This window comes from Convolutriloba macropyga, unplaced genomic scaffold (genome assembly GCF_964194025.1).
Source record: "Convolutriloba macropyga unplaced genomic scaffold, txConMacr16.3 SCAFFOLD_5816, whole genome shotgun sequence".
Classification (NCBI taxonomy): Eukaryota; Metazoa; Xenacoelomorpha; order Acoela; family Convolutidae; genus Convolutriloba; species Convolutriloba macropyga.
The window spans coordinates 400-10,000 of NW_027452685.1; the positions used below are offsets into that span (position 1 = coordinate 400).

Here is a 9,601-nt window from a genome sequence, read left to right on the forward strand (position 1 = left end):
CGGAAGGATAAGAATTTCGAACACATGTGCTTTAATGCCCAAATTTGAAGGAAGCGTTACTATCAAATTGACAATTAAACATTTCTTTCAAATTTCATAATTTCACATCCTTGTAAAATCTAGCAGGTGTGAATTTTATTGAATCTGCAATTTAGAAGCTTTTGCTTTGTTTAATAGTATGGAGCAGTATAACTTTTTTTGAATACGCTCTTTGACTGCCATTATCGACAACTGACTGGCAACAGTCCCTATATCAATTTGAATATGCCTAAGTTGAAACCTCATTTTTTGATTAAATGAAAAACAATTTGTAGAAAACTGCTTTTCTGTAAAAAAATTTATCTGTTTAATTGAAATTTATAAATTTTACAATAGCAACTGGCAAGAACAATGCTATCCTTATGCAAAGAAAATCAGTTTTACAATTGACAGTGAAAAATTTGATTCTCTGAGTATATTCGAATTCGAATATCAATATTCAGTTAGTTACAGTCATCACTATCTAATATAGCGTAAAATTTAATGTATTACTAATGTGAGGAAATAAGCTAAGTATTAGCTCTTAATACTCGAGCTATATCGCTAAGCATTTAGCCGCCGCGCTCAGCTGAGCTTGTTGTTGCTGGCGGCTATTACTCTGCTGCTGGGCTTGAGTCGCCGGCCAGTGGATTGTATCCTTGCAGAGTTGGAAAAAGTGTTTCTAGTACAAATGCACTGTTTTGATAGTGATGATTTATACTTTTTGCCAGGTGGCATAGTCTGATTGGTTGATTCACTATGTCGACATAGACTATGGCAATAGCACAGTAGGATTGCATCAGATAGCACTAAAAATGATTGAGTTTTGTATTGTATGTAGCACTGCTACAGGTGTTAAATAAATAGGAATGAAAAAGCGGGAAACCGTGTTTTTAATATAATAATAAAAATAATTTTCTGCTGCTTACCATATCAATACACATAGACATTTATCAGAGTTATTTAGAACAGTATAACGTGTTTTTTGAATTAATAATTTAATTAACGCCTTAGTTAGACATTCAAACTCAAATATTTATATCATTTGAAGTGAATTTTCCTTTAAAAAGGACTTCAGGATGATATGATCATAATAATATGATCACGTGACTTGAAGGTATTTCATTTGCTGCTCATAACATGTACTGCGCTGGTATTAACTAAAAAACTCTTTATTTCCGTCTTTCGGCAAAGACTCACTTTGTGTCGCTTTGTGTGAAAAAACCCATATTTGCATTTTTTTCAATTTCTCTTTTTAGAACATTTAGATCATTGTAAAACTAAAGTTAGTTTTTAATCAATTGCACAAATATTTTGTCACTTCAGCTGTCGAGTTTCACACCCTCCGATAAAGACGTTTCGAAATGGCCCTTCAAAATCTCTTGGGCGACACTTTGGTCAAAAATGACGGAACAGAAGTGAAAACCTCCGAACTTTCCACCAATGAGGGCGGAGTTGTCGGAATTTATTTCTCGGCTCATTGGTGCCCTCCATGCCGTGGGTTTACTCCGAAATTCGCCGAAGTGTACAAACAATTAAAAGCCGAAGGCAAAGACTTCGAAGTCGTTTTCGTCTCGTGGGACCGAAGCCCTTCGTCTTTCGCCGAGTACCATTCGGAAATGCCTTGGTTGGCTTTGCCTTTCGACAATGACCAAAAAGACGAGTTGGCGTCTAAGTACGAAGTTGAAGGAATTCCAACTTTAGCTTTTGTTCAGGCCAACACTGGCGAGACAATTACGACAGAAGGAACTTCAATCATTGGCGAGTTTGGAGCTGCCGCATTTCCTTTTACGGAAGAGTGCATTAAAAATGCCAAACAGGAAGTCATGAACAAAAAGAACCAACTTCTGAACAAGATACAAACTGACATTTTGTCCTTCATCGAATCGAGTCAAGTTCAAGACGGGTCAGCGGAAGTCAAGGACAAATTGTCGACTTGTGACGTAATAGCGTTCGCGTTTCTCAGAGGCAAAAGTTGTCGTGGTAGTCAGGTAGTTCTACCTGCGATTTTAAATGCCCAGCAAAAACTGTCCAATGACAATTTCGGAATTATTATTGTTCCATTGCAAAGTGGGGATGATGACGACTTTTCTGTCGAGGCTAAAATGAAGCTGAAATCAGTTCCTATAATACCAAAAGGCGAGAAAAGTTCAGAAGTCATCAAAAAATTTGAAACAGTTTTTGATAAAATTGATGCTCCACACGTTGCTGTGCTCAGCATTATGAAACATGAATCGAGTTTCGACATCAGATTAATCGCCGAAGACGCGGCACGAGAAATTTACATGTTTGGTCACGAAGCATTTCCGTGGTCCGATGAATCTATCAAAGCTTATGAAGCCGAGAAAGAAAGACAGAAAGCTGAAAAGAAGAAAAAGTTGGCAAATTTTGAGATTTTTGAGCCGACTGAAAGTTGCCAGATTCTGGACAAGAATAATGAAGTTGTCCCAACAGAAAGTTTGAGGAAAAATGGGGTTGTTGGGCTGTATTTTAGTGCCCACTGGTGCGGACCGTGCCGGGGTTTTACCCCTCGATTGGTTGATTTTTACAAGGAGTGCAAGGAAGCTGGGAAGACATTTGAGGTCGTGTTTGTGAGCTCTGACAGGAATCAGGAAGAATTTGACGGATATTTTGGAGAAATGCCATGGCTCACACTTAGGTTGTTTCTTTTCTTGCTTAAAATAATAATTCATCATCTTTTAGAAAGCGAAAAGTTAACTTTTATATCTTTTTTGAATATCATTTGACATACATCGAACTGCTTAAACTCCATGAGGAGTTTTGACAACTGTTTTATCACTGAATTTTGACTTCCAACTGTTAACTATCAAATAGTGATTTTACGCGAGTTTTGATTACTGTGTGTTGTATTAACAATTACACTTAAGGGTTTTTACTGGTGAAATTTGACCTCAGAATTTTAACTTCTGAGTATTGATCACCCATTTTTGAAAGCAGATTTTTGACAACCGTTTTTTAATCACCAATTTTAGATACCCGGAGCTTTGCCCCCCGATGAAATCAGTACTGTATCATCAAATAACGATAATCTTCTGTCTCCTGACCCTAACTCTGTCCATGTCAACTTTTAGAAGTTACAGAAGATTTTGATTGGAGCACGGAAAAACGTTTCTGTCTCTAATCTGAGCATGAAAAAACATAACACATAACTTAGTGCCACATAACTTATTGCCACATAACTTAGTATGAATAATTACCGGCTTCTATCTATTTTGTAACAGGGTATTGACTGCTGAAGTTTTAGAACCAGTTTTTAAACAGAGTAATGATCACTGATTTTTGATAGTCGAATCTGTTTTAATCGCCAACTACAGGTAACAGAAATTTCCTCGCTGAACTTCTACCAACGGCTGTGAACAACCGAATGTTAATCAATGAATTTGGTTACCCATTTTTGTCCACCGTGTTTTAATCACCTATTGCAATTTTTTACTGCTGAAAATTGACTTGTGAATTGCAACTGTAGTAGTCCTTAATTTTTGTAAAACTACATTGGAGAGTGAGAGTAAGATATATAATTTAAGTCAAATTAGACAAGTTAATTAGGTGTTCGAAGGCGCCAGAGAGGTGATTTGAGTGATATATCTTAAACAACCAAATTATTGAACAAAAGCATATTGAGCTGTCGATATATTTAGTTGAATTAGCAAAGTTGTATTTGTGCATCAGGCCAAAGTCAAAATGAGGGATTTAAATTTAGAAAAAAGTTAGAGAGCGAACATTTAAAGTGAACTAGATACTTTGATCAGAAATGGAAATTCAATTTGAAGTGAACTAGATTCTTTGAACAGAATTGGAAATTCAATTTCGAGGTGACGAATATAAGGGGGGTAGCAGAACTTGGTGCCCTGCAAATGTGGGAGTTATATTAAGCGGACGCTTTTGAAATTTTAATGTCAGGTACACCTAATGATCCTCTAAGGCTGATAACCTTTTGGGCCAATCCGACTTCCCAACTCCGAGTTATTAGCACCGGAAATGGTGTGATTTGAAGGTTTTCGGTTTTTTGAGCGAAAAAATGACTGTTCGAGTATGATACAAGGCTAGTTAAGGGTTGCAACGGGTATCAAGTCCAGAGTACTGTATGAGATGATCATGGAAAAGGAGTTAGGATCACTTTTGGGTTGTCTGCGGTAAATAGGCTGTTTTTACCGGAAGACAGTTAACACTTAAATTGAAATAGCAATTTCTCAAAATGTTGAAGTCGAATTGACCTGAAAATTGGGGGATAGACTAATTTGGGTACGAGGAATCCGATTTTGAAGTCGGAATTGACCCAGACCAACCCGCACGGAACTAGCGCACGCCCTTGCTGCGGGACATAAAATTTAAATTGCTCGTGGAGTATTGGTAGTAGCTTTATGATTTTTGGAGGGTTAGTGTAACTTTTCAAGGGCTTTCTAATGGTGCTTTTTAACTTCCGGGTGCAAACGGAAGTCGGTGCTTCAGGTTGACCCGGGTGCCAAAAATCGGAAATAGGCCGTTTTGAGTGGCCGAATGACTTTGAAATGGTATTAATATGATAAGCTGAGACAATTATTGACAAAAAATACCGACCCCGGTCAAATTTGACGAACTTGGATTTTTCGGGTTTTGGCACCCAAAACTCCTTAAAAAATTTCGAATTGCAAACGACTCGCAACGGCTGATCCGTTGGACATGAAACTTGGCAGGCAAGTTGGTGGCACCCTATAGTTACTAGAAAATTTTACTATTTTTTAAAATAGTTACTAGAAAATGAAGACGTTTTGAACACTACTTCGCAAGTTATTAGGTATGGAAATTTGGGTTCATCCGGAAGGTCAATGAAAAGTGTGCGCGGTCATTGCTCGTGTTATATTAGGAGTTAGGTGATAAAAATTGGTGGTTCACCAATTCAAAACCTTTAGTTATTTTGTTTGATCGATCTTCTGGGCGACAGAGTCCCCTCACTGTTGAGCCTAGCAGAAATTCAGAAGACGACATTGGCGCTCCTGGGTGGGCTTCGTTTCTTTGTTACTTGTTGCTGTAGATTATTTTCTGATAATTTGGAGAGCGTGCGATATTTTTCGTCGGTGAAACTGCTGAGAGCACACCGAAAGTAGAGTTACATTTGCGGTTTGGGTTACCAATAGTTTTAATTTGTTTGATTAACAGTTGGTGAAGCCCTTTCCTTCACCAGGCTACGAATTTTGGGAAGATTGGCGTGAACATTATTTGAGCACTGGCACGAAGCTGGGATGGACGGAAGAAGAGATGATGAAGTTGTTGCCTACAAAATTGTGTGGGTGGGCCTTGAATGCAGTGAGTGATTGACCAAGAGGTTATTGGCGGTCAACTCCAGAGAAGCAAGCATGGACACTGACCAAGACGCTGTATCAGTTTGATATACGATTGTCTGACAATCCACTTTTTTATGAGCGAAACTACAATTTCTTTGTTAGAGGGAGAGCGGGAGATAGGACGAAATTCAGTGAACCCAGTGATACTGCAGATCAGAGAACGCGACCGCAGTGTTCTCAAAGGAAGGTGGTTGATACAAGAAGTAGCGCTGGCGTTCCTTTAATTGATCAGTTTCGGCAACCTGGCAGAAGCTCTGAAGGGTTTGGCATTGGGTCCAGCAGTGGTGTATCAAGAAAAGGAGCTTTCGGTAAAGATCTCTTTGGAGACAAGGAAGGTTCGAGAATTGCTGAAAATGGTAGTAGAAGAAGACTTCCAGGTGACGGCGATGAAATGCAAACTGGACCTGAGGTCGATTTTACGGATTAAATCTGTGGTCAAACAAATCAGGAAATTTCTAGAGCAGCACTGAGAGAATATGAAGACAGTTGATTCAGAAAAAATCTGACAGAAGAAAAAATCATTGAGCGGAGGGTTGAGTCTTGTGGACCAGATGAGCATCATGCTATGGAAAAAGATTGTGTACTGTCACCAGAGTCTGGGGAGCTAAACGATGAACAGTCGGATGATGACAATTTGTTTGAAGATATTTCGGATGTAGAGGAATTTGATGTCAACGATGCAAGAAGCAACACAGGTTTTGCCGCGAGTTTGAACTCAGTTGCATGCGACACCGTAACTGCAATAGCGAGAGATTTTGGTGGTGGTGTCAAAGCTAGCAGAGACGATATGTTGGGAGCCTGGGCCTTGATGCCGTTGAAGACAGGAGGTATGGACCAGAAGTTCTGCAACTCAACAAACGTGGCTGATGAGGCACCAATGTGTACAACTGAGTGCACTGTGGACACTTTGGAGAATTGGACAACGTCAGGAGGAATTGATCGGCCGTTGAAGTCTGAAACACAGAAGGTTCAAAACGATAAAGCAGCAGGTGACCGAACTAATTTTGCACAGTTGGGAAATGAGTTGGAGGAATGGGTGCAATCGCAATTGCATGAAAGTCAGCTATGTGATAGTGTTTTGGTCGAACCAACGGATGAGCATCAAAGGGAAAGTGCTGGAGTTGACAGAACAGGGAAATCCGATCAGAATTCAATGACTACAGTGTTGCACAGTTGGGTTCATGATGATCAACAGCCCAGGAGGGAGGACTCTTGCGGGTTTTCGTTGGAAGTTGAGCAGAATGTGGAGAGAAGGATTGCATCACGATTTCCGGAGATTGCGAAGCTGTTGCTGAAGAACCGATTATTGAGCCGGAGGGAGAAGTGGAACCGTTTGGAAGCATCAAGACAGCAGTCATGGCAGAATTACAGGAGAAATGGTAGCTACAGTGGAAGAAGAGGTGGACATTCATTCAAGCATCTAAGGAGGAAGGTTTTCATGTAAAGGTGAACGAGTGTATGATGAGAGGGACGTTGACAGCTAAGTTATTCAAGTTTTTTAACCAATTTTTGCCTATATTATTTTAATTTGGTTTTTTAGGACAAGTTGGTCAAGCACTATAGCCGTAGGGAAAAAATTTTTTCAAAAAAGTAAGATGACTTGGGGATATGTTTAGTTCTGGTAGATCTATTTTTAGATTTTTTTTACTTTAGTGATTTTAGGGTTCCCTGGGGAGGGTGTATGTCAGAGGCAATAGAGTTTGGTCAAAAATCAATGTTGATGAAATAGGTAGAATACATTAAAATGTTGAAATGCGAAAGTTTTCAAAACTGATTTAATCAACCGCTATTGAAATTTTAGTGCAGTTAGTTTATATTAAACTGGAGCTAAAGCTAAGTGGTTCCTTTCACTGGGTCAACTATTGTTGAAATACATAGGATTAGGTCAATCGGGTCACAAGATAGCGGTCTGCATTTATACGGGAGAATAATAATCTAGGAGGTAGGAGTGTAGTAGTCCTTAATTTTTGTAAAACGACATGGGAGAGTGAGAGTAGGATATTTAATTTAGATCAAATTAGACAAGTTAATTAGGTGTACGAAATAAACTTTCTTTCTTAAAGGGTTTTTGTTTCGAAGGCGCCAGAGAGGTGATTTGAGTGATATATCTTAAACAAACAAATTAATGAACAAAAGCATATTGAGCTGTCGATATATTTAGTTGAATTAGCAAAGTTGTATTTGTGCATCAGGCCAAAGTCGAAATGAGGGATTTAAATTTAGAAGAAAGTTGGAGAGCGAACATTTAAAGTGAACTGGATACTTTGATCAGAAATGGAAATTCAATTTGAAGTGAACTAGATTCTTTGAACAGAATTGAAAATTCAATTTTGAGGTGACGAATATAAGGGGGGTAGCAGAACTTGGTGCCCTGCAAATGTGGGAATTATATTAGGCGGACGCTTATGAAATTTTAATGTCAGGTACACCTAATGATCCTCTCAGGCTGATATAGCTTTTGGGCAAATCCGACTTCCCAACTCCGAGTTATTAGCACTGGAAGTGGTGTGATTTGAAGGTTTTTGGGTATTTTGAGCGAAAAAATGACTGATCAAATATGATACAAGGCTAGTTAAGCGTTGCAACGGGTATCAAGTCCAGAGTACTGTATGAGATGATCATGGAAAAGGAGTTAGGATCACTTTTGGGTTGTCTGCGGTAAATAGGCTGTTTTTACCGGAAGACAGTTAACACTTAAATTGAAATAGCAATTTCTCAAAATGTTGAAGTCGAAATGACCTGAAAATTGAGGGATAAACTAATTTGGGTACGAGGAATCCGATTTTGAAGTCGGAATTGACCCCAGACCAACCCGCACGGAACTAGCGCACTCCGGTGCTGCGGGACATAATATTTAAATTGCTCGTGGAGTATTGGTAGTAGCTTTTTGATTTTTGGAGGGTTAGTGTAACTTTTCAGGGGCTTTCTAATGGTGCTATTTTTACCTTCCGGGTGCGACCGGAAGTTGGTGCTTCAGTTGACCCGAGTGCCGAAAATCGGAAATTGGCCCTTTTGAGTGGCCGAATGACTTTGAAATGGTATTAATATGATAATCTGAGACAATTATTGACAAAAAATACCGACCCCGGTCAATTTTGACGAACTTGGATTTTTCGGGTATCGGCACCCACAACTCCTTAAAAAACTTCAAATTGCAAACGACTCGCAACGGCTGATCCGTTGGACATGAAACTTGGCAGGCAAGTTGGTGGCATCCTATAGTTACTAGAAAATTTTACCGAAGACGTTTTGAACTTTTACTTCGGAAGTTATTAGGTATGAAAATTTGGGGTCATCCTGGAGGTCGATGAAAAGTGTGCGCGGTCATTGCTCGTCTTATATTAAGAGTTAGGTGATAAAAAAATGGTGGGTAGGTGTAACTATGGTAGGACTTTCCGCGCCAATAATTGTTTTTACCAAATTGACCCGTCATCTTTGGCTATTGACCCCTAACTGACCTCTAGAGGTCACACTTTTGAGCTTTTTGGAATATTAGACTTTTTGGCGGTTTTCAACTGGGGAATTGCATGAAAAAGTTTCAAAATTAGAAATTACAATTGGTCTTTGGTTTAGGGTTGAGTTTAGTTATTTATTCAACACGTGATTTTTGACAGGGATTGATTGCAGCTAATTAATTTTATAGCGGAAACAGGGGTATACGAATTTTTCAGAGCAACGTTCATTGTTTACTAAGCAAACACTGATTGACATGTCAAGTGCAAATAAGAGATAAAGTGGAGTGGATTTGTTTACATAAGAGTCCAAAGGTCGTGTACTTAAGATAAGGAGAAAATTGAACAAAGGTTGGTAGCAGTTGAAGGACAAAGCATAATTTGGTATTGGTTTGTTTGCATAGCAAAAAAAGCCCTCCTACAGAATGTGAAAGATTTCAAGTGTAAGTTGCAATGTTTACTTAAGAGATTAAGATTTGTTTGCTTAAGATAAGAGCGTATTGGTTGAGTATAAATTGAAGTGAGACAGTAATTTAGAGAGAGGCAGAGACAGAGAGAGGAGCAGACTTTGGAGATTTTGGGAGAACTTCAGAAGTTTGGTTTCGAACAAGCGAGAGAAAGTAGTTGGATTAGTGGGACTAAACCTTAAAAGAATTGTAATTGCAAGACCAGTTGGGATACTGTGAGCGATTTTTGATTTAGTTCATTTGGGAAGTGAACCACGGATATCGTTTTTGTTATTATTTTAATTACTATTATAAATTGTCTTTGAGTTTGTCCTTTCCATTG

General features: G+C 38.8%; 1 protein-coding gene across 1 annotated transcript in view; it reads left to right on the forward strand.

Annotated features, from left to right (window-relative positions):
• The first annotated feature begins 1,324 nt into the window (after positions 1-1,324).
• The window catches only part of LOC142357716 (uncharacterized), a 9,522-nt gene continuing 1,245 nt past the window's right edge, over positions 1,325-9,601 (forward strand). Inside the window, exon 1 of the mRNA XM_075409264.1 lies at positions 1,325-2,677. Coding sequence (XP_075265379.1) covers positions 1,383-2,677 — 1,295 coding nt within the window. The 5' untranslated portion in view covers positions 1,325-1,382. The remainder of the gene's footprint in view (positions 2,678-9,601) is intronic.